General features: G+C 50.6%; 6 protein-coding genes across 6 annotated transcripts; 3 read left to right on the forward strand and 3 right to left on the reverse strand.

Moving 5' to 3' along the window:
- Positions 1–110: 110 nt before the first annotated feature.
- Positions 111–2,759, forward strand: M430DRAFT_109021 (hypothetical protein; the record flags this gene model as incomplete). The annotated part of the gene is made up of 5 exons (XM_024861251.1): positions 111–467; positions 520–725; positions 884–1,217; positions 1,264–1,454; positions 1,505–2,759. 5 exons carry the CDS (start codon positions 111–113, stop codon positions 2,757–2,759), a joined length of 2,343 nt encoding a protein of 780 aa, XP_024717364.1.
- Positions 2,760–5,810: 3,051 nt separating this feature from the next.
- On the reverse strand, positions 5,811–6,794 carry M430DRAFT_182446 (hypothetical protein). Its single transcript, XM_024863827.1, has one exon. The coding sequence runs from the start codon at positions 6,393–6,395 to the stop codon at positions 5,898–5,900; it is 498 nt and encodes a 165-aa protein (XP_024717365.1). The 5' UTR covers positions 6,396–6,794; the 3' UTR covers positions 5,811–5,897.
- On the forward strand, positions 6,755–9,107 carry M430DRAFT_37160 (hypothetical protein). The gene is made up of 7 exons (XM_024867070.1): positions 6,755–7,245; positions 7,298–7,385; positions 7,438–7,504; positions 7,563–7,949; positions 8,003–8,441; positions 8,754–8,923; positions 8,997–9,107. Exons 1-7 carry the CDS (start codon positions 7,154–7,156, stop codon positions 9,020–9,022), a joined length of 1,269 nt encoding a protein of 422 aa, XP_024717366.1. The 5' UTR covers positions 6,755–7,153; the 3' UTR covers positions 9,023–9,107.
- A 5,097-nt stretch (positions 9,108–14,204) lies between these two features.
- On the forward strand, positions 14,205–16,269 carry M430DRAFT_22437 (hypothetical protein; the record flags this gene model as incomplete). Its single annotated transcript, XM_024864696.1, has 3 exons — positions 14,205–14,448; positions 14,501–14,700; positions 14,755–16,269. 3 exons carry the CDS (start codon positions 14,205–14,207, stop codon positions 16,267–16,269), a joined length of 1,959 nt encoding a protein of 652 aa, XP_024717367.1.
- Positions 16,270–16,466: 197 nt separating this feature from the next.
- On the reverse strand, positions 16,467–17,573 carry M430DRAFT_74672 (hypothetical protein; the record flags this gene model as incomplete). Its single annotated transcript, XM_024869544.1, has 1 exon — positions 16,467–17,573. A coding segment is annotated over one exon (1,107 nt), but the record flags the coding sequence as incomplete, so codon positions are not given.
- A 2,075-nt stretch (positions 17,574–19,648) lies between these two features.
- On the reverse strand, positions 19,649–21,814 carry M430DRAFT_127942 (hypothetical protein). Its single transcript, XM_024862045.1, has 5 exons — positions 21,722–21,814; positions 21,227–21,388; positions 20,764–21,171; positions 20,418–20,558; positions 19,649–20,292 (listed from the first exon to the last, which is right to left on the reverse strand). The coding sequence occupies exons 1-5, from the start codon at positions 21,791–21,793 to the stop codon at positions 20,089–20,091; spliced, it is 987 nt and encodes a 328-aa protein (XP_024717369.1). The 5' UTR covers positions 21,794–21,814; the 3' UTR covers positions 19,649–20,088.
- Between the last annotated feature and the right edge of the window lie 252 nt (positions 21,815–22,066).

Here is a 22,066-nt window from a genome sequence, read left to right on the forward strand (position 1 = left end):
TATCGCCGATCCAGACAGGGATTCTTCCAACATTTTCTGAAAGAAAAGAGACGAGCCTCAACTTCAACTTCCAACGCCGCTTCTTCGAGCATGAACACCACGACCTGAGAATGGATCAAGCGCAAGACTTCAAGTCTTTGCAGGACCAGATCCAGCCTGCCCTGCTGGCGACAACTCGGGTTTCGGGTCAGCTCTCCTCGCAGGATCTTGGATTCCAACGGTCCCTGAACCCCGAAGTTGGTACCGCTCTCGACGAACAAACTGCGCGCCTCCTCGAATTGTCACGCGGGTTGCTCAAGTCTGCGGCTTCTATAGCGGAACTTCACGTACCAGTCTTGGAGGATGTGGATGATGTGGACAATCATTGGCGCGGCGTGGTAGATGTGGTAGACTCCCTGTTGGAAAAGACGGACACCTGCCTGGACGAATATACTGGATTGATCAAGCGCAAGACGACCGCTGAACAGGTTGGAGATTCAATCTTGTTTACGAAGAGCGGCGAGGCTAAATTTCTCCCAGGCATCTCCCAAACCCAAGAAAAACACCTACTCGTTGGGTAGTGCGTTCCGAACCCAAAATCTCGTCAAGCCCCAACTTGCCTTCGAGGTCAAACCGGACAACAATGATACCTCAACCTGGAAACCACTTCTTACAACGAAGCCCCATGCCATACAACCACTGGAGGAGAGTCTCAGCACATTCACGAATGATTTCGATCAGCAGCAGTATGACAGCTCCACTCCCCTACAACTACTCATGTCACCACCAGTGTCGACCAAAACTGAAGGCTTAAGCAAGCCACAGAGAAAAATGCGCAAAAGATTATGAAGCGCGATTCAGGAAGATGGAAAGGACTATTGGAAACGCTGACATATTTTTCTAGATACCGACACCCGTACGAAACCGAGATCTCGCAATTGAGGTATCCAGAAACCGTATATAAGAAGGCTGATCCAATCCCTTACCTGCCAGTAGAGTCCACTTCAGCCATCTTCGTTGACACTCTAGAGGGTGTATTGGAGATGCTGGAAGAGCTCAAGGCGGCGACCGAAATTGCTGTTGATCTCGAACACCACGACGCTAGGTCGTACGTGGGTCTTGTCTCACTAATGCAAATTAGCACTCGCAACAAGGATTGGATTGTAGACACTCTTAAGCCTTGGAGACAGAGTCTGCAAGTGCTCAACGAAGTCTTCGCTGATCCGCGCATCGTCAAGGTATATATCACCATCACCATATATTAGCTATAATCTAACGAAACAGGTTTTCCACGGCGCATACATGGATATTGTGTGGCTTCAACGAGACCTTGGTCTTTATGTTGTTGGACTTTTTGATACCCATCATGCGAGTCGAGCTTTAGGGTATCCCGGAGGAAGTCTCGCTTTCTTGCTGAAGAAGTTTATCAATTTCGACGCCGACAAGAAGTACCAGATGGCAGATTGGAGGATACGGTAAGATTTCTAGTTGCAAATTTCCCTTTAGTCCGCTAACTTGCAGCCAGACCCCTACCGGATGAGATGTTCTTCTATGCAAGGGCTGATACACATTTTCTACTTTACATCTATGATAACATGCGAAATGAGCTAATCGATAGAACTAATCCCGAAGATGGCGAGGAGAATTGTATTGAGACAGTCATTGAGAAGTCAAAGGAGACCTCTCTTTTGCGATTTGAGCGTCAAATCTATAACGAGGAAACTGGTAAAGGACCAGGTGGATGGTTCCAACTTCTGGTTAAAACGCCATCTCTTCTCAATAATGAGCAGTTTGCGGTATTTAGAGCTGTCCATGCATGGCGAGACAAGATCGCACGAATCGATGACGACAGCACTTCTTTCGTGATGCCGAACCACGTTATTTTCAGTATTGCTAAGCTGATGCCAATGGACATGGTCGCCCTCCTCTCAGTTGTTCATCCTATTTCGCATAGTGTGAAATCTCGTTCCGGGGAGTTATTAGATCTCATCAAGGCAGCGAAGGCCCGAGGAAAGGACGGTCCAAGCATGATGGATGTGCTTCGCTCCGATCCAGTTGATGCCGCTGCGAAAGCCAATCTACCCCCAGTAACTGCTAAATCGACAACCCCAACTCTGGTAGCTGTCGTAGACGACAGCGAGCTTGTTAGCGGGCAATCCTCCTTCTGGGGTGGTGCTTTCGGTAGCAGTGTTTGGGACACTCCTACGTTCAGCAAGAAGGATGATGGTTTGCGACTCGCGGTACCATTACCTCAGCTGTCCTCTGAGATATTCTCCACGTTCAATGGCTTACCAGACCGGTCAGTGGAGAACATCAAGGCCCAGCCTGAACCTATAGAGCCAGATGTACCGGTGCAGGAGGAAGTAGACGAGCCCTTTGTTCTAAAACGTGGTGCAGAGCGAAAGGGTGATACCATATCCGAGCCAGAAGCCACAACTGGCTCCAATGACACCTCCCCAAATGATACCGAAGATCAGGCAGCGCTTGAAAAGGCCGCGCGGAGAGCCGAGAAAAAGGCAGCGAAGAGACTAAGGCAAAAACAGCGACAGCAAGCAGAAGAAGAAGCTCGGGTGGCAGATGCGGAAGAAGAAGATGAGGAAGAGCCCTTTGATTACAGTAAAGCCGATTCTGTGCTTCATGGAAAGAGAAAGAGCCAAGAGCAAGGAGGACCGAAACGCAAAAAGCCCTTTGACCCGTATGCAAAAGTTGCTGATGCACCAAAGGGTATGCGTAGGGTGCAGACGGAGAGGGCCGGGAAGAGCCATACTTTCAAGAGTTGAAAAGTGGGTGAGGCATGAGGTAACAGTCGATTACAATTGACAAGCCAGCAAACGCAGAGGCTGAAAGGTACGATGAGAAAAGCTACTCATTGGACGTATATTCAAAAGGGATGCGGGTCAACCGCGTGTCCAAGGGGATTGATATGACGAGTCTAGCCGTGGCGGCTTTGCACTCTTATGGAATACCGCGAGCAACGTATACCCAGATTCAACCTGGGCCCGAGCGGTCGACGGCGACCGCAGCCCCTGATCAGTGATTACACATACATAGCTAGGGACATTAGCTATAGGAATGGAATGCAACGCACTCCGAACAAAATAGCTTCTACAGCCCCATGATTCGATTGAGTGACTCGAACCACCATGATATCTCCTGCCAAGCCCCTGAATCATTTTTGCATTATACGCCTACTCCCCGCCTTACCTTTGGAATTCACGATTTGTTTACCTTAGGTAGGTACCACTAACCCCATTGACTTCCCCACGGAATTACCCCGGCTTATCAACAACTGAACCCACCCTCCCTCAGTAATGAGTAAGAACTTCGAGAATACAAACCCACCCACTATTTAAGCCGATCGAAAATTAGTATGATGCGAATAAAAGAATGCTACAATCAAGTCCTAGAAAAGGACTCATTCCTGATCTACTTTAGGTACCTATGCTTTCGTGAATAATTTCAATAAGGATGCACTCACTACTCGCTACCTCCTAACCTTGTTACTTGGGTATACAGCTAGTGAATACGGAGCTATTAATATTCACAACGATGCTAGAATATTGACAATGAGAGAAAAAAGAGGACGAGAGGGGGGGGAAAATACGAAATTCGAGCTTCACAACGGTTATACGTTGTTGGAAATAACTCGGTAGAAAAGGGGCGAGGACTTAGATGAGATTATGAAATTTAATCCCTTTTGGATAGAACCTTTCTTGCTGATTTCTCTTTGTCGAGTCATAGATAGTTCTAGGGCTTTGATTAATCGTGGAGTAAGTAATGTTAAATATAAGAATTTAGGATAACACTTGATACACATATGGCTTTGAAAGATATAAGATTTTAAGAAAAAAAAAAGGGGGGGGGGGGGTTACCTATTTCTATCATGAAGAGAAAGATCAAGATAGTACAAACCATCTATCTCGAAATACTAATGATCCAAAGGATAGAGAGTAGCGAAGAGACAAAAACGGCATTAAACATTCCAAAGCTTACGGTCCCTGCACCATGTGGCGGGCAAATTAAACGAATGAGTATCAACCAAAGTTATCTCTGCCTTGAATAGACAGCCAGAGATTCAAGTAGCTTGCAATGTAGCTTAGAAGAGCTGGAGAAGGCTTGCATAAAACATTGTGTCTTGGTGAAGTATATCAGGCAACGAGCAAAGATTTCTAAAATGGGGAGTCGAATCGCGGCCCAAGTAGTGCTCATTGTCATAATGATGTATACTTCGAGCATAATGACTTGGAAATATGACAAATGATATCCTTAGTGGTTTTGAGAACGAGCGCTACGCAAAGGTAGGGCTGGGAGGTAGAGATTGGAAGGTGAATGGAAATATTGGAAAGTAAATGGAATGTGGGATTAGACTACCTGAAGATCAATGGACCTGGGGGCCAGGAGTGTCCTGAAGTCCTTGAAGATAGCTAATGTATGAAGAGACCAACGAGTCCGTGGCTATCAGCTTCTTGAATCCTGTCTCATGTCTGTGCAGGATACTCAAGCAAGAAATGTCTATGCTTTCTGCCGAGAGATCTGGGGCAACAGGATTCATCCCGGTTTCGTGGAGACGAGTGGCGGCAGGTTGTCCCATACAAGCGAGACTTTGGTCCTCCAGTCCTTTTCAGGTTTGAAACGTCTGCATTAGATCCCTAGATGGCCCACAGATCCGCCGGTGAGGTTTCTCTTGATAGCCCGAGCAGCGTGAGGAATTGGGCACGGCCTCAATTGGCGGGCGGTCAGAGAACGATACTGAGGATGGAAAGTCAAGTACACATATCAACGTATATCAATGCATCTAAATGCAAGATAGATACGGTGAGGATACGGTAGTGTAGAAGACAGGTCAACCGTCTAGAAGTCATGCGGTTCGAACCTAGATTCCGCTCTGGGAAGGGTGAACCAGTCCCTGGCAGTCCAAACTCGGCACTTTATTATAAGAGCGGAGAAAGGCGCGGCGTAAGGGGTAGTAATCTGGGGTGAGCGATTGAGCAACTGTATATTGATCCGTACCTATGTATGTAGCGATCCAGTCCCTCTGGTTGGAGGTGTGGTTGTCGTTCTCAAAGCGGTTTAGACTCGCTGTGGCTGGTCACAGCGGCTGAAACCTTTCCGATGAGGGATTAGCGCGTGGCTTGCACTGCAACTCTCTGTTAGCGACTCAGCTGGCAGTTGCAAGCTCAAGCAAGATATTCGGGCACTCCGTCAGTACGTATAGAAAAGTCTGATCTGCTTCATTCTGACATCCAATGCACTCCGCAGCTCTCGTCGAATGATATTTTTATCGACCTCGTTCGGGGAACGCGAATTTTCGGACCCTACTGTTGCAAAGTTGATGCAACGATCACCAGTCTATCCCAGCCACGCTCGAATCGTGGAATTGGGGGGCTGGACGGGGGGAGGAGGAATCCTCAGTAGTCATACGGGAGTGTCCTGCTTAGTCCACTACCCAATACGAGACTCGAATGATTCGACATTTTAAGAGCAGAAGACGATCTTCGGGCCCAAAGGGGATTCCACGATCCCCGTTTCTGAGACATGTACAATGTGTTACGGGTGGCAGTATGACCCGAGTAGTTTCTGGCCTCGATATTGTCCTGGAGCTCTAAACAGAGAGAAGAACCGTGAATGATGTGCATCTGGCTGGCTCTGAGCCCCATCGACGACCACATGGTAAGTGACATGGATCGGTACGCATCCTCTGCGGGGCTTCCGGACCCTTGGGAGCGGGATCTGGGAGTATGCATGCCATCGTACTGGAGACGAATAGGGTTGTGGGGAGCGCCTTGGACAGTACAGTAGTGCGTGCCTGTCTTGAGTCGTCGATGAGGCCAAGAAGAGGCAAGGGGGCCGGGGCAGAGGCATACATGAAGCCATCGAACGCTCTAGTGACAGCTAGACGCACGGCGGGACGATGGCATTCAGGTGTGCAGGGGATGGAGATGGGGGTCCCGGCAGTGTATTGACTTGAGGCATGGATGATGGCACACGGGGGGGCTTGTCCGAAGGAGAAGAAGATGCATTGGTTTGGGACGATGTCTCACGGTTGCATGCAAGGGCAGCTGAACCTGATTGACGCTGAGAAGGCGAACACAGTAATGATTGTTAGGAGTGTTTAGACCAGACGGGGGGAACAGATCCGTGGCGGGCAGCTGGGCCTGATGGCCGATCGGGCCGTCGAGGAGAACATTGGCGGATCCAACCAGGTGGTCATGGATATCGGCGTACCGTCTGTGTGTTGATGTCGAATCGAATCGAGTCGACGATGCAAGCAGACACAGACATGGGGTGGGGGAAGTGCCAATGGCCGTGAAGTGAAATGAACAGCGATCGACCGATCCTGTACAGAGGGGGGGGTTTGTGAGGGAGGACATCATGGTACTTTGCAGTACTTTATAATACTTTGAAGTACCTTGCATAATATGGAGCGACCCGCCTTGGATTATGTACCTTCCCGTACCCTCGAGTATTACGTGGTAGCGGATTGCACCCGCACCACGTATAATAATCAGCAATAAGCGACCGGCCCAATCCAGTGCATCCGGGGCTTATTATTCCCTTGCTCCTCATATCAAGACCTCTCATCTACAATAATCACGAAACACATAGCACAACACGGCGCCGTGCTACTGGATCCTAATATCCCGAATCTCTCCGTCCTTCTCTTCTTCCGTCGCCCCTCGAATATCGGCAATCTATCTTTTCCCTGCTTCCCGCGACCAGACGGCCGTCCTCTATCCCTCTCGCACATCAGCCCCGCTGCTTTGGGCACCGTCCTCCGAACCGTCACACTCTCGCTGAGCGCCCAGTTGGAATACCCGTCTACGCGCTGCTGCTGCTCTCCCTCTCCCCGTCCCTCGTCCCTCGTCCGCTGCGTGTCCTCCGTCCGAGCTGCCCGCCCCGGTCCCTCTGATCCTAGCCCACCTGCCCCACGGTGTCTGCCATTGCCCAGGATACCCAAGCTCCGGTATAAAGATTCCTGTTGATCTCCCGTCTGCGAACTTTTGTCTCAGGACCACAAGAGTAGTCGAGCTCAAAAGTTCGTTCAAGGCCGACCCTTCAGCGCCAGCAGAAACACCATTATTCATCCACGGGAGCGCCTCGGCGTCAAGCCGATAACAAACACCCTTTCTTCCCTCTCCCGCCCTTCTTCACTATAATCTACCCCCCGAGAGACATGTCGGGATATCAAGGTGGTCCTGGCTACCAGGGGGGATATGGAGGTCCACCACCACCACAGCAGTATTCGCCCCAGCCAAACTACTACCCGTAGGACACGAGGCTTCCAAACTGTTCATAGCAAATGTTAACTCTCCCGCAGACCTCACGGCTATGGTCCACCACCCCCTCAAGGTGGTTACGGCTATCAGCAACCTCCCCCTCCCCCGCAACCATATGGATACTCTCATGTAAGGCCTGACCTTGGGCTTGGAGCGAACCCGTAGCTAACTTTCCCGTCAGCCCCCTCCACAACAATATGGTGGCTATGATGGTCGACCGCACAATGCGCAGCAATTCAACCGACCAGGTAGGTGGAATATTTGGGCGCGAATGTGCTGCGTTTACTCATGGATTGATTTTACCAGGAATGCCCTCAGTCCAGTCCAACGCCTACGTGAATGGCAACCCCCAGGCCCCCGCCCCGCCCCCTCAAACACCACAAGCATTTGGAGGTGGTGCGCCCCAAAGCTATGCTTTCCAATATTCAGCCTGTACTGGGAAGCGAAAGGCGCTTCTGATCGGAATCAACTACTTTGGACAGAGAGGACAACTACGGGGATGCATCAACGATGTGAAGAACATGTCCGCTTTTCTGAACCAGAATTTTGGCTACCAACGAGATGACATGGTCATTCTCACGGACGATCAGCAAAACCCGATGAGTCAGCCGACAAAGCAGAACATACTGCGCGCAATGCATTGGCTAGTGAAAGATGCTCAGCCAAATGATTCCCTCTTCTTCCACTATTCTGGTGATTGATCTCCCCTCCTTTCCCCTAAGACTAAGTTTACTGACTTTCTCTAGGTCACGGAGGTCAAACCAAGGACCTCGACGGAGACGAAGAGGATGGGTACGACGAGGTCATCTACCCTGTAGATTTCCGCCAAGTCGGGCATATTGTCGATGATGAGATGCACAGAATCATGGTTCGGCCATTACAACCCGGTGTGCGACTGACCGCAATCTTCGATTCTTGTCATTCAGGAACCGCGCTCGACCTGCCGTACATTTACTCCACCCAAGGTGTTCTCAAGGAGCCGAACCTTGCAAAGGAGGCCGGACTTGGTCTTCTCAGTGCTATCTCTTCTTATAGCCATGGTGATCTCAGCGGTGTTGCGAACAACCTATTTGGATTCTTCAAGAAAGCAACATCTGGTGATGATGCATATAACAGAAGCCTTGCGACTAAGACATCGCCAGCCGATGTTATCATGTGGTCTGGTAGCAAGGACGACCAAACTTCGTATGTATACCCTTTCGTACCTCGTTATGCATAAAAATTGGGGGGAGGCGGGACATCTGTGATTCTAGCGTCGGAGTTGGGACACCACATGGCTACTGGGCGAGACCCTGGTCATTTGTAATGCATCTGCTTATGTACATGTACAAATATTTGAGAGCTCCAAGCCAACGCCATTGCCGAAGTGCGGCTGAGGCATAGGCTTGGGGCTGCGAGGCGCGTTGGGTCACTCGACCTATCTCCCGCCATGCTCCCGCCTTCTTTCCCCTTCACCGATCCAGTCAGTCAGTCCCAAGCTAACGACAAACACCACAGGGCCGACGCAACCATCGCCGCCCAAGCCACCGGCGCCATGTCCTGGGCCTTCATCACCGCCATGAAGAAGAACCCTCAGCAGAGCTACGTCCAACTGCTCAACAGCATCCGTGACGAGCTCGCTACCAAGTACACCCAGAAACCACAGCTGAGTTGCAGTCATCCACTGAGTAAGCCCCCTCCTTCCCTCCCCCCCATTCATACATACCACAACCCCTACCTAACTAACCCCTCCCCTCATAGACACCAACCTCCTCTTCGTCATGTAAATTAGAAAAGAAAGAAATTATTCCTCATCATACTCGGCGTTTCTTGTGCATATCATATCATATCATATCCATATCCATATCCGGGGAAAAGCAGAGAGAGAGAGAATCAGGCAGGATCTCTCCATTTCAGTTCAGTTCGGGGTTCTCCCGACAGATGGATGGATTGGATGGATGGATTGGATGGATGGATGGGTCATTGGGAGGAGGGAGGGCGGCCTGAAAGCTTGACAACTTACCTAAGTAAGGTACCTACTACGTACGCATTTATGTAATGTCATGATTCACACACACACACACACACCTTCCTTTAGATAGAAGAAAAAGAGAAACAATTCATGTATTTACGAGAAACCAAACCTTTTCAGGCTACAACCATCTAGAATATATAACCTATGACAGCCAGAATCCCCGACCTCTTATCCATTCCGTGCGTGTTGAAAAAAGAAGAAACCCAGAAACGCTCCATCCAATGCCCATGCATGCATACTTGCTCTTAACAAGTTGTAATTGAACAAAACTCCCATCATTACACCAAGGCATCTGCACCCACACCAAACAATCACGCTACAAAGATCCTACCTAATAAGTGATACTCTTCCTACTCCCCTTCCTCTTCAAGCCCTCACTCTCCTTCTTCTTAGCCTCCGCTTCCTTCTTCTTCATCGACTCCACCTTGGCGACCAACGCCTCGTGGATCTTGCGGCTCTTGGCCCACTGCTCGGCGCCCTTCCGCATGCGCACCGTGGCTCGGATCATGAAGGCTACGGTGCGGAACGTGGCTTTCTTCTCCTTGATCGGGCGCGGGGGTAGTTTGATCCCCGTGCTGCGGAGGAGTTCGAGGTCTGCTTTGTTGCTGTAGGCAGAGGATGTTAGTGTGTGATTCAAGTGGGAAGGAGGGGCCTGATGGGGAAACAAAAAGAACATACCAAGCTTCGAAGAGATCGATCCGCAACTCCATGTATTTCTTTGCATACGCAGCCGCGGCCCGGAACCCTTCCTCCCGCTTACATCTCGCTCGGAACCACTCGATCTGCATCGTCAGGCCTCTCAGCTCCTTCACGTGCCGCTTCTCCCTCTCTTCAGCTTCGTACTTCAGTGCTTGGATTTCCGATTCGTCATTCATGGACAGAGACATATTCGCAAACCGCACGCCGCGAGTGAGAGCCTTCCTCTCCATCTCCCAGGACTCCTGTGCCTTCTTGAATCTATGTTCTAAGTCTTCGAGCTCTTCCTGTGCTGATGCTGCTCTTGAGCGTTGCAATGCCCGCTCGTCACGGACTCGCTTCAGGTGAGCGCGGAGATCTTCCTGAGTGGCTGTGATTGCTGCAATCGTGTTTTCGCGTTCCTTGACAGTGATTTCCAGAGACTCAAGTTGCACTTGGGTGTCCCGTAGCATTTCGTGAAGGTCACGGCGCTCAAGGGCCATTGTGCGATCTTCGCCACTGTTCAAACGCTCCGCTTGAAGTGCTTTCTCGAGACGGTCGATTTTCCCACGGAGTCTGCTGATGGTAGCTTCGGAGGTGTTGTTCTTAGCTGTGAGTTCATCTCTTTTTAAGAGGGCGTCGTCTAGTGAACGCTCAAGCTGATCCTTCTCCAACTCCCAAGCTTGGGCCTTGGCCTGGAGGTCGATGTTGGCTTCTTTGAGTTTACGAGCAGCATCCTTTTCAACATCCTTCAGTTGAGCGCGGAGATCTCTAAGGGTCTGATGAGCTGCTGCAAGTTGATGCCGGACTTCGATGATTTCCGATTTGCGAGCGGAGCCACCAGCGGAAGACTGAGGGGATGGAACTGCAAGGCGAGAGATTTCAGCTTCGTGATTCTTACGCTCAAGATCAGAGATTTGGCGTTTGAGATTCCGCACCACATCTTTCTGGGCGGCTTCTCTCTGAAGGTACTCGGTCTCTTTCTGACGTGCGGCAGAGAGATCACGACGCATCATAGAGAGCTCATTTGTTGTTTCAGAGCCACCATCACCCGACTCAACTTGCTTTTCTAAGTCCCGGATCCGTTCTTCCAGGTGCTGGATGGTCTTCTTGGCTGCTGCTAGTTCCTTCTTTTCAGACGAACCCCTGAGTATCCGCTGTAAGTCGTGGAGCTCTGTTTTTAATAGAGTTTCCTCCGTGCTGGCTCTGTCGATTTCTTGTTGAAGCTCTTTCTCTACAGTCTCGTGTCGTGCTGCAATGACTCTGTTCTCTTCCCGAAGACGACGTACTTCACCGTCGAGCTTCATTTTGGCTGTTCGGAGGTCAACCCTCTCTTGATCCAGGCGGAACGTCTCTTCCTCGTGTTGCTTCATTGCTCGCAGTTGGCTCTGAATTTCATCTCGTTCGGCTTCAACATCGGCTTTCGAGGCACGGACGGAGTGGATCTCGATGTTCAAACTTGTGAGCTGGTCTTTTAGGCCTTGCTTTTCTTGCCTAACCTTGACAAGCTGAGTCTCGACGTCTCTCAACCTCGAGTTCAACTGCTCTTTACTGCCCTCTCCAGATTGCAGATCACCCTGGAAAGCTTCAATTTCTGCTCTCGCATCCGCAGCAGCAGACTCGGCCTTTGCGAGGTCTTGCTTCAAGGCTTGCAATTGTCTCCGTAAGTTTTCGGACTCTTGCTTCGCAGCTGAAATCTCTTGGTTTGACCGATCGGTCTCGTCATCGAGACTAGTCTGAAGAATTTCGACCTCATCCTCAAGCCCTTCAATCTTTTCCAACAGCGACTTTTGTTCTCGTTGGGTTAATCGAAGTTCTTCTCGGACGTTTGAAAGCTCTGATTTCACTTCATCCAAGGATTTTCTACGGTTTTGCAGATCCTCGTTGAGCTCAGTGATTTGACGATTGAGCAGAGCTTCTTGGTTTTCATGTCGTTCCTTCTCACTTTCCAGAGCTTGTTGAAGCTTCATCTCCTTGCTAGAGAGGGCGCCTTCAGCTTCCTGCAATCTGTCAATGGTTCGTTGTAATCCAGCAGCCTGCTCTTGGGCCCGATCTCTTTGCAGCTCAAGATCCCGACGTTCGCTGTCCCATTTATCACTATCATCGTCGTACAGGCGCTCCTTTTGACGTACTTCGGCTCGGAGATCTTCGATTTCGTCGTTTAGTCGATCAATCTCCGCTTTGTACTGATCGCGAACTTCACGCTCGTTATTGAGTGACAGTGTTTTCTCGTGTTCCAGCTTGTCCTCGAGATCCTCGATAGTTTTGTGGGTTCTTTCCAATTCCTTCTGAAGACCGGCCGACTCTGCAGTGAGAGCATCATGACGCCTTTGCAGCAGGTCTTTTTCGTCTCCTTTGTCCTGGAGATCTTTTTGCAGCTCATCGAGTTTCATGGATAAGTTACCACGCTCACGAACCATGCTCTGTTTTTCGTTCTCCACAATATCAAGCTTGTCCTTCAGCTTTTGCTCCCGAACCTCGCTATCCTGCTTAAGCTCCTCGATTTCATCTTGCAGTTTCTTGATTTCGCGAATCTTGTCTGCATGTTGCTCTTGGAGGGCTAGGTGGTTTTCCCGAAGATCCTCGAGATCATCCTGTAAGCGGTTCGCCTTTTCCTCGATTTGCCGACTCAATCCCTTTGTCGTGATAGATTTATTCGCCAGCTCATCCTGGAGTTCCTCAAGATCAGCCTCAGCGCGCTCCTTTTCCCTCATAGCTTCTTGTCGATCTTCCTTGGCATCTTCAAGTTCCTGCTTGAGGCGTTCTAAGCCACGTTCTAACTCCTCGATTGCCTCCTTGGCGTCGGCGAGCTCTTCGCTGGACTGAGCCTTTTCCTCCAATTCCACAGCCCGACGCTGAGCCTTCTTGGCTGCTTCCTCTAGTTCTGAGATGGTAGCAACGTGCTTCTCGACCTCATCCTTGAGGTTGTCAACTTCGTCTTCACGGTCGTTGATAACGCGATCTTTCTCGCGCAAATCGGCTTCGAGGTCATGGATTTTGTCCTCTAGATCGTCAACTTGGCCCTCTTGGCTTTTCAGTTGGCTTAGCTCGACCTCCCTTTCTTCTAGAAGTCGACGGAGATTGTCTAGTTCTTCTCGCTGGCCCTCGTCGGCATGTTTTGTCTGAATCTTATCTTGCATCTCCAGAATCTGTTGTCGGTAGAGCTCCACATCGCGTTCAGCAGCAGTCAGGGTTTTCCGATATCGATGCAACTCCTTCTGCATAGTAACTTTATCGACTTTGAGTTCCGTGTTTTCTTTTAGTGCAGCCTCACTGAAACCCGGCCCCGCCTTTCTTAATGCTTCTTCGAGGAAATGTATCTTCAATTTTAGGCCAAAGTTCTCCTTCTCAATCTTGTCGATAACGTTTTCCTGCTCCCGCAGAGATAGTTGATTGCCATCTTGCACAACTCCGGGCCCTTCGTTTCGTCTCGGAAGCAAAGCCATAGGCGTGGATGCCGCACTACTGCTATCAATTTGCGGCATTGGCGTCCCCGCCACATATGAGCCATTTCTCGAGTCTTGACCGTATATCGAACTGCCCATCTGTGGTAATGGGCTGAAATCCTCCGGGATGTTGTCCAGACCCCCCGCCTTCCCAAACCCTGGTGTTCCAAGAGCATTCTCTTTGCCATTCCTCAGAGCACTATTCCTGGTAGCGCTCTTCAGCAACGGAGTAAATTCTCCGCCAGCAAGTGAACCTGGCAGATTCCGCCTGTCACTGAATGCAACGCGACTTCGGGGTGTTTTGAGGTTGATCGCGCCGCGTCGACCATTTTGTAGTTGTTGGATGAGGTTATTGTTGTCTTTCGAGGGCGATTGGAACGACTGCTCTTGCGATATATCGAAATCAAGCTGCTGGTTCGTGAGAAAAGTTGCATCCCCTACATTCGTTCGTGGAGTATCGAGCCCTCCAATTCCGGCTTGCACCATCTCGTGGAGGGGATGAGCTATAGCAGCTCAGATGAATTTGGAAAATAGAAATGGCGTTCAAGGTCGTGAATATGCAAAAGGCCCAGTCGCAGCCATTTAACTCCGAAGCAAATGCAATGCAATAGGTATTGATCGTGATGTCGAGGCGTGGATCTCGAGACGCGGTTTCTGCGTGTGCTGTTTACTTCCAACCCATTGAGGCTAGCGTGTTCATACCCCTGTAAGCGGGAAGACGTCAAAGCTTCTTAGAATCAATCGCCTCTCGACGAACTCCATCAGCCTTGCAAGAACCCCGCCTAGGAACGACCCCATCAACCTCATGCCGCCATGGAGAGTATCAAAAACGAATTCCAGGGGTTTGGAGAAAACTTCGAAGGGTTTCCGAAGCATCTGCCAGACGACAGTGTCGAATATACTATTTTCATCGTCGATTCCAAGCTGAGTTCGCAAAAGGAGCTGCTCGCACGTCTTGAAGCCGTGCGCAGAGAGGCTCAGAAGCTTACGAGCAGTCTATTGAAGGATTATATATGGCAGCGCGATGGATTCAGCTTACAGGTTGAGAGTGGGAAGGGTATGCCCCATGCAATGAAGCTACAGAGAGACGAGGCTGACCTCGACTTCAGGAGTGATGCGCCTTCATGGCCTTACAAATTACGGAGATTCGGTCGAAGATGAATGGCTCATTGTATATATTCTTCAGGAATTAAGCAACCGATTTCCAGAAATATGGGTGAAGGTCGTGGACACAGATGGCGAATTCTTACTGATTGAAGCTGCCAATGCGTTGCCTCGATGGCTGAATCCGGAGATCGCAGACAATAGGGTAGGCAACTCGACATTGGTGCACCGTATGGATGCGCATGCTGACATGCTGCAGGTTTGGATTCATGGCGGTCACCTTCGCATTATCCCACTCAGCGCCGCTTCTACTTCCTCAACTACTCAAACCATCCCAGTCTCGCGATCCCTTAACCTCGAGGAGGCACTCGAGACAATCTCCTCAACTCCTGAAATTCTCATACATTCACCCCTCATTGAAGCTGAAGCCTTTTATCGTCTCCAAAACTACCCATCTCAAATTACAGCCTCTTTACATCATTCCCCTATAACAATTCCGAGAAAGCTAGCCTACATTTTACATGATCGGCCAGCATCCATAGCGCCGGCAGTTGAAGCTTTCTACCTTCGCGATCCAATCGCACTCAAGACTCTTCAAAAAGCTTCGTCGGACCTAGTATTTCCGCCAGAGGACCTTGTGACCGTCTCAACCCGCTTTACAAAGGTTCTCTACGCGCAGCTAAAGTCGCAACAGTTTTCAGCCCCGCCAGCATGGAAGGATATCCTTGTACAGTCAAAGAATAGTGCCACATCGGACTCTCCGACGACAAAGAAGTACACACAAGTCGAGATGGGAATGAAAGTTACGTCTGGATTCGAGATGCTATTAAGTGACACCAAGAATGCCGATAACCGTATGGTGAGGGAGATAAAGATCATACTCGATGATCTAGAGGCGGACAACAATGCAGATTTACCCACCGATCAAGATATTGCAAAATGGAAGGATGTGACCAGAGAGGATGACGAAACATGGCTTGATATCAACTTTGAGGATTTTGAAAGAGAACTGCAAGGGAAAAGTCAGGACAAGGCGTCGACTGGAGTTCCAGGAGCTTTTGGACCAGAACGACCGCCAGGCTTCGGAGATGCGAAGACTCAAGCGGACCTGAAAAAGATGGTTGAGCGATTCGAGGCTTTCATGAACGATGAGAGTGCAGGTCCCGAGGGTGTGGAGCTGGACGACATGGACATGGACGATGATGACGAGGACATCGATGACGACAGCGAGGACGAGGATAAGGATGTCAGCTTTGACGAGAAGGAATTCGCGAGGATGATGAGGGAGATGATGGGAATGCCATCCGAAGAACCCGACGAGGCCGGCGAGGAAGCATCACTCGGCACGACGACTACTCGAATTCTCGAGAAAGGTCGCCGCAGGGTAGAAGAAATAGACAGCGACGAGGAAGAAGCAGCCGAAGAAGAGGAGGAAGAGGCGGAGATCAGGAAGGTGATGCAGAGGATGGAACTCGAATTGAAGGAAGAAGGGGCGCTTAATCTAGACCCGGCCCCGAAAAAGCTCACAACAGCGCACCAGGGGAAGGTCCCAGCAGCAGGCAAGGAAAATGATGCCTCGAAGATGACAATACAGGAAGAGGAGGAGGAAAGCGACGGGGAAGTCGATATTGATTTCAACCTGGCTCAGAACCTGCTCGAGAGCTTCAAGAGCCAAGCAGGTATGGCGGGGCCAGGAGGGAATCTCCTGGGCATGATGGGGATGCAATTGCCTCGAGATGAGGACGATGGAAAACCAGCTGGGAAGAAAAGCTAAAAATGGCCCCAAGAGACGTCAACAAAAATCAAGATCATTTCATTAATGCTCGCTCGTAAGTTCGGGTATCTCTCTACAGTATCATGTGCCAACCCCAAACACCGTCATTGCATATGCCTTCTCTCTCTCTCCCTTTATGCTTGTCCGCCCGCTCTCGATGCGCTTCTTTCTCTCTTCGCCGTGTCGCTCACGGTGATGTCCGCTTTATCCAACTCCGCTAGTGTGGCGGTCAATTCCCTCCGGCCCTCTAGTTCTTTCCTACTGCTATCGGCATGCGGCCGATAGTACTCGGCGACGATGCCGACAAGCGCTCGGTAGCATTGGTAGAGCAGTAATCTGAGTCTCGCATTCTCCGCATCTTCAATGATATCCTCCCCACCTCCGCGCCAGCCCTCCAAAAACCCATCGCTCGGATCCTTGAAGCAGCTGGAGATCAAGGGGTCTCCGAAGACGCCGTTGCTCCAGCTCCGGAGGCCCGTTAGTCTCGGGTGGTTGTTGGCGGCAGCGGCAGATGGCCCGGCTTCGGGGCCCCGCTCGACCATCACGTTCGTTTCGGTGCCGGCATCCAGGACCACGAGTCGAGGCGTTGTGACGGCGTCCAGGTGCCAGGAGAGTCTCCGGCTGTGTGCTCGAATGATTTCGTAAGGCAGCAGGACCGCCATGTCCTCGCCATCTCTCAGGATGTTCTCGAGGAGCAAGTTGAATGCCTCGGACCATGTCTTTGAACCTTTCCTCTGCTCGGCGGCTGTCGACGATACCGGTGTGAAGGGATCGGGGAGGACTCGGCTGACTGTTCCAAAAGCCCCAGATGGTGACGTTAAAGAAGCAAGGCTGCGAGCCATGGAGCCAATCTGCTTGTCAACAAGACGGCGCTCCGGTAATGTGAGATAGATGGAGAGAGTGGAGAGAGGAGCGCCAGCGGTTGGTTCGAAGATGCTATAGGGGTAAGCCATTTCCTTGCTGTTCGAGGAATGTTTGAGCAGCTTTGGGACCAGCCCAAATAGCTCTGTGGAGCGCGGAACGGGCTTGATCTGATTTTGTGACGATCCTCCTGCTTCAACCTGTCGATCCGTCCCTGCGATGAAATATACGAGCGTTGCTTCTGAGGACAGCATCGTGGCCTCGTGCCTCAGCAATCGTACGGCTACACTTGGGGCAAACGAGAGGAGCAACTTCCTGCCGTCTGACATGTTGAGGTTATAGAGCCGTGGGAGCTGTGTTGATGGTAGCTCCTCGACGGGGCCCAGAGTTGCATCCGGAACGACGTGACTGAGTATATCCTTCAATCGTCGAACGGGCAGGGCGTGCATAAGAGAGGTTAGATGAGGGCGGGAATAGATAGCATTCTGTGAGCAAGACATGGAGGCTGCCTATCTGAAGCACCGGATGACACGACGTATTTATCTACCGAAGTTGAAAAGGGGAACGGGACATTAACAACCGAACCACCAGATGCTTTAAACCGTGGCCGAGGAGGAGTACGTATATTCAGGAGAGACAGAGACAGACAGTAGTGGAATTGGAGCAGCTCGTTTCCAAAAGGAGGGTGAACACTGAACGAATGAACGTGTATAGTATAATAGGAAAGATTTAAGGACAAGCATCCGTCAGAAAGGGAGTCAGACGCAGGAACACTAAGAAAGTAAACTGGCCAATATTTGTAATGGAATGGATATATACTATCAGAGCGTGGCACTCTCCGTACGTTAAGCTTTGGAGAACATACCTACATAGGCCTGGCCGGAGCTCAAGACGGCTCTGCGTACCTGGGAGATGCAAATTGACGTCGTACCTTCCCGGATCCAGCATACCTTGGGAAGTGAGGCTCGGGGGCATTATTTAACACCCAAAAGAAGAATACGACCGATTGGCTAGAACAGACGAGAGGTAGAAGGGAGAGAAGCGTGTCCGCATGCCTTGCTGAGAGCTACTCGTAATAATCGACCGTCCCACCGTCTCACGGGAGCGCGCTGGACGCAGAGAGCGTTCGCCGTTCGGGCGTCGTCGACTGGGCTGCGGGCATTGGCCGATGGACGCGAGGGTTCTGGGTCCATACTTCCGACGGCGTCACGGCTCTGTAGTCAGTTCGGGCCTTGGGGGGGTAGTGGTGGGTTGTTGTGGGGAGCGAAGGGGGAGCGAAAGGGGGGCAAAAGGGGAGCGAGGTGAGAAGCTGTTCAGGGCGAGAGAAAGCAAACTCTCCGACTGGCCCCTTTACGCGAATGGACAGGCGCTTCGGAAGAGCGGACAGGCTGGGAAGGTCACTGTCCGTGATTCTGCATCGAAGCGCTGTGGAACTACTTTGGAAGCTTCGAATCCTTCCTTCAAGTTCAGGGGGCGGCTGTGTCAGATCCGCCCTGCCCTTAGCTGTCCCAGGAGGCGAGATGCGATGTCATGCTGGGCTCCACATGTTCTGGAAAGAAGCTGTGACGTTTGGATCTTCGGCGCCGGCTTGCGCTTGTCTGCCCTAAACAGGAGTTTGGCCCGTTTGGGCTCTTGCAATCGAAATGATGTAGCATACGAGTCCGAATCTGAGATTCGAAGAGTTTAGCAATGCCAAATTCGACACCGTTACGACATTACCTCGACTGATGTATCCATCACTCACACCCTGGGTACTGGAATGAGAATTATCTTCTCCGCGGACAGCCTTCGGGTTTCCAGGGATTCCAGGGAATCTTGTCAAGATGAGCTTACTACTCTTCGGGATGTTGTTTCTCTAGCTCAGACCAGCCGGCCAACAGCCAAGCTCGGATTCCCGATATCACTGTTGTATAGAGTAAGATTAAGTTTGGCGGCATGGCTACCTGTCAGATCGGAGGTGGGCTTCTTCCCACTGTTTCCCGACGGCGGGATTCTAGACTCGCACGGATCTCGACACGGCTTGCTATCAACATGGCGGATGTACGGAGTAGTGGCTGAAGAGAGGGCGGGATAGTTTCAGTACACAACACGTCAAAAGCTTAAAAGAAAAGCCCAGCCTGTTGCCCATCAAGAATCAACAGGTCAATGCCATAAGCTACTCATAACTCTTCCACAAGTTACAATCTTCTGCGCGGCGATCGAATATCACGAACGGTTCGTTAATTTTCTACCGATCTGGTAAGGCGTGAGTGATCGTCGAATTTTTCCCGATTGGAGGGGCAGTAGCGAGATCTGCGGATGTTTTGACGAGGGTGGAGAGTTTGGACGTTTCATGTTGTTCTCTGCATGGATCATGGCTGCTGGAGGCTGGAGGCTGGAGGCTGGAGCAGTGGAGCAGTGGAGCAGCCGAGCCCTGGCGGGGTCACACACAAAACTTGAAGTCTTGAACGATGGTACAGCTGTACGGAGTCTGTGAGAAACATTCGATAATGCATTGATGAGATTTATATTCCTGAGACGCCCAACAGCGCATTTGTCAATGAGAGACCGAGAGGATTCTGGTGGTTAGGAATGGCTGGTCAGCGCCAGATACCTCAGTCATGTCGCAGAACCCGGACATATCTCCCGTAGCGTATGGTCAGGCTGAAATTGAACGGAGCCCTTTTCGCCATTCCCGCCCAAGGCCGTTTCCACGTAACGAAGTGTTTCAATTTCTATATTCCGCTACTACTTACTCGGACGAATTGCTGTAAGAGACCAACTCCGGGCGTAAGACTGTATAACTACTGTAGCGAAGACGCCGGAGAGCGATTGTGAGCCAATCTTAAGCGACCGACAAGCCCCGCGCGGCTACTCCGAAGTGGTACGGAGCGGGATGGACGGGGTGGAGAGCGGACGTTGTTTTGTTGACAGCTTGACAATAATAATTGCGATTGTCCAATTGTTGTTCAGAGCTGGCTAAGTCGTGGAATCCGGCTCGTCGGTACTGGTAGGCTGATGACCTTCCAGGCGAGCTTCGTCTCTGGTTACGCTTTCCGGTATAGCCTCAGCCTTAAACTGGCTGGTAGCCCCGGCTTTTGGTGCAGATGGGTAAAGCTCCGCGAGGTTAAAGCGTTTAAGCTTCTCCCAGTCGCTTCCTAAAACACTCATCCCACACACCGTCTAACATGCGAGCGTCAGAAGACAGGAAGAAGAAGAATATATAGACGTGTTTCGCGGCTCGTTGCATTGCATTGCATTGAATACTCCGTGGATGCACATAAATGGGACAGAGCGGGGGTTCTTACCTGAAATACCTCGATTATTATGACTTTGTCGGGCTTAGTGAGATCGACTTTATGTGCCTCGTCTACCAGTGCTGCAGTCTGCTTGATGGCCACGTCGCGCGTAAGAGTATGATGATTGCGTATGGTAGGTCGGATTGCATACTATAAAGGGTTAGTATTCCATCATGCGTCAGTAACCATCATGAAATATGTCGCAGCTTTATCAGCATCGAAGGAAGGCGTATCTGGTGTCTTCTTCCTCTGTCCCCACCATAGATCCAGCGGAGTCATCGGGTTAGAGGCCTACACAGAGCCACTATAGGAGGTATTGAGGCGCAAAGCAGTGTCAGAAAGGACTTGTACTGACCGTCGAAGGGGTCGTTCCCTCTTCATCCCCCTTTGATGTTTCTCCTGCAAGCCGGAAGTGCTTTCCCAGCACCGTCCTTCCTACTTCCTCGAGGCCTTTCTCAGTTGCTTTCCCAGTAAATTCCATTGGCGTCAGTCTGTTGACGTATCGCATCCTCCGGATACCGGGCTTCGAGACGATTTCCACACAGATCTTGTGGACAAAGTCGACCGGATCTATCGGGGACTGAGTCTTGAAAAATATAACACACGGCAGATCGATTGGTACAGGAGAGAACAGCTGTGGTTTTCCCTTCTTGTTGCCCAGGGACTCGAGTTCCTTCTGAATCGAGGACTCGATATCATCCACGGAGTCCTCTTCATCATTTTCAACGGATCTTGCTACGATTCCATAGAACCGTTCTGCACACTATCGATGATATTGGTTACCCCGAGTTCAAGTAGGATGCATGGGTGATACTGACATCCTCAAACATGCTGAGGAGTTCTTCTCTGGCTCTGTTCTCCTGGTTCTTCGCACAGGTAGCCCAGATACCAACATCGCCAGGCTCTATCTTTCCACTTCCTTGTGAAGCGGCAAGTTTTGCCTTTTGATGTGGAGTCTGCCACTTCCCACCAGAACCGCCCTGTGGTATAGTCAGGTCTATACTTGGAGACAAAACGCACGGTGCAAAATTATAGGAGAGTTTTTTTGTTGCAGAGGTTGGCCGATCACGGTAAATGACCCCTCGCAAGAGAACGGCAAAACTCGGCCCCGGTCCTGGGCCAATTCCCATAACCCCATGTAATCCGACGACTGGAAAAGGGAAGATTCTCATATATTTAGAAAGTATAATGAATGCTGTTTCCAAAGTTCACAGGAGAAAGTCTCGTCTTGAGCCCTCGTACTGAGAGCGGCCAATCCACAAATTCGCATTGCAAGGAAACACAGCTGATCATCGACAGGTGGAACGACATACCTTGCTCCTCTTCGGACCCCTCCTGTCTCGGTCCTGTCCTGGCGCCTGCTTTCTCTTATTAGAATCCGCCATGTTGTTCAAAGCACGTTGTCGAGATGAGGAAAAAAGTCACACGGTTAAAGTCGTTAAATCTACGTATTCGTGCTAAGGCGTTTCCTCGTCACATTACATAAGCGAGGCTGAACAACACCAAAAATGTACATAAAGCAAGGTTGTTGGATTCAAGCTCTCTACGATTGACTCCCCACCCTCTATCTCCTCCTCTGTCTGATGTTCTGTTTGATTTTTAGGATTTGAGCGTGCTCGAGAGGGGTCCTCGATTGTGCATCCCTGACGTGTCGACGG

Source organism: Amorphotheca resinae (genome assembly GCF_003019875.1).
Source record: "Amorphotheca resinae ATCC 22711 unplaced genomic scaffold M430scaffold_12, whole genome shotgun sequence".
Classification (NCBI taxonomy): domain Eukaryota; kingdom Fungi; phylum Ascomycota; class Leotiomycetes; order Helotiales; family Amorphothecaceae; genus Amorphotheca; species Amorphotheca resinae.

Coding starts and splice junctions, on each gene's coding strand:
- M430DRAFT_182446 (XM_024863827.1), bottom strand. CDS start 6,395: ATGCAAGGTACTTCAAAGTATTATAAAGTACTGCAAAGTACCATGATG.
- M430DRAFT_37160 (XM_024867070.1), top strand. CDS start 7,154: ATGTCGGGATATCAAGGTGGTCCTGGCTACCAGGGGGGATATGGAGGT. Junction 7,505..7,562: donor GCAGCAATTCAACCGACCAG/GTAGGTGGAATA, acceptor TGATTTTACCAG/GAATGCCCTCAGTCCAGTCC. Junction 7,950..8,002: donor CCTCTTCTTCCACTATTCTG/GTGATTGATCTC, acceptor GACTTTCTCTAG/GTCACGGAGGTCAAACCAAG.
- M430DRAFT_127942 (XM_024862045.1), bottom strand. CDS start 21,793: ATGGCGGATTCTAATAAGAGAAAGCAGGCGCCAGGACAGGACCGAGAC. Junction 20,559..20,763: donor AGGGAACGACCCCTTCGACG/GTCAGTACAAGT, acceptor AACCCTTTATAG/TATGCAATCCGACCTACCAT. Junction 20,293..20,417: donor TAATAATCGAGGTATTTCAG/GTAAGAACCCCC, acceptor CTCGCATGTTAG/ACGGTGTGTGGGATGAGTGT.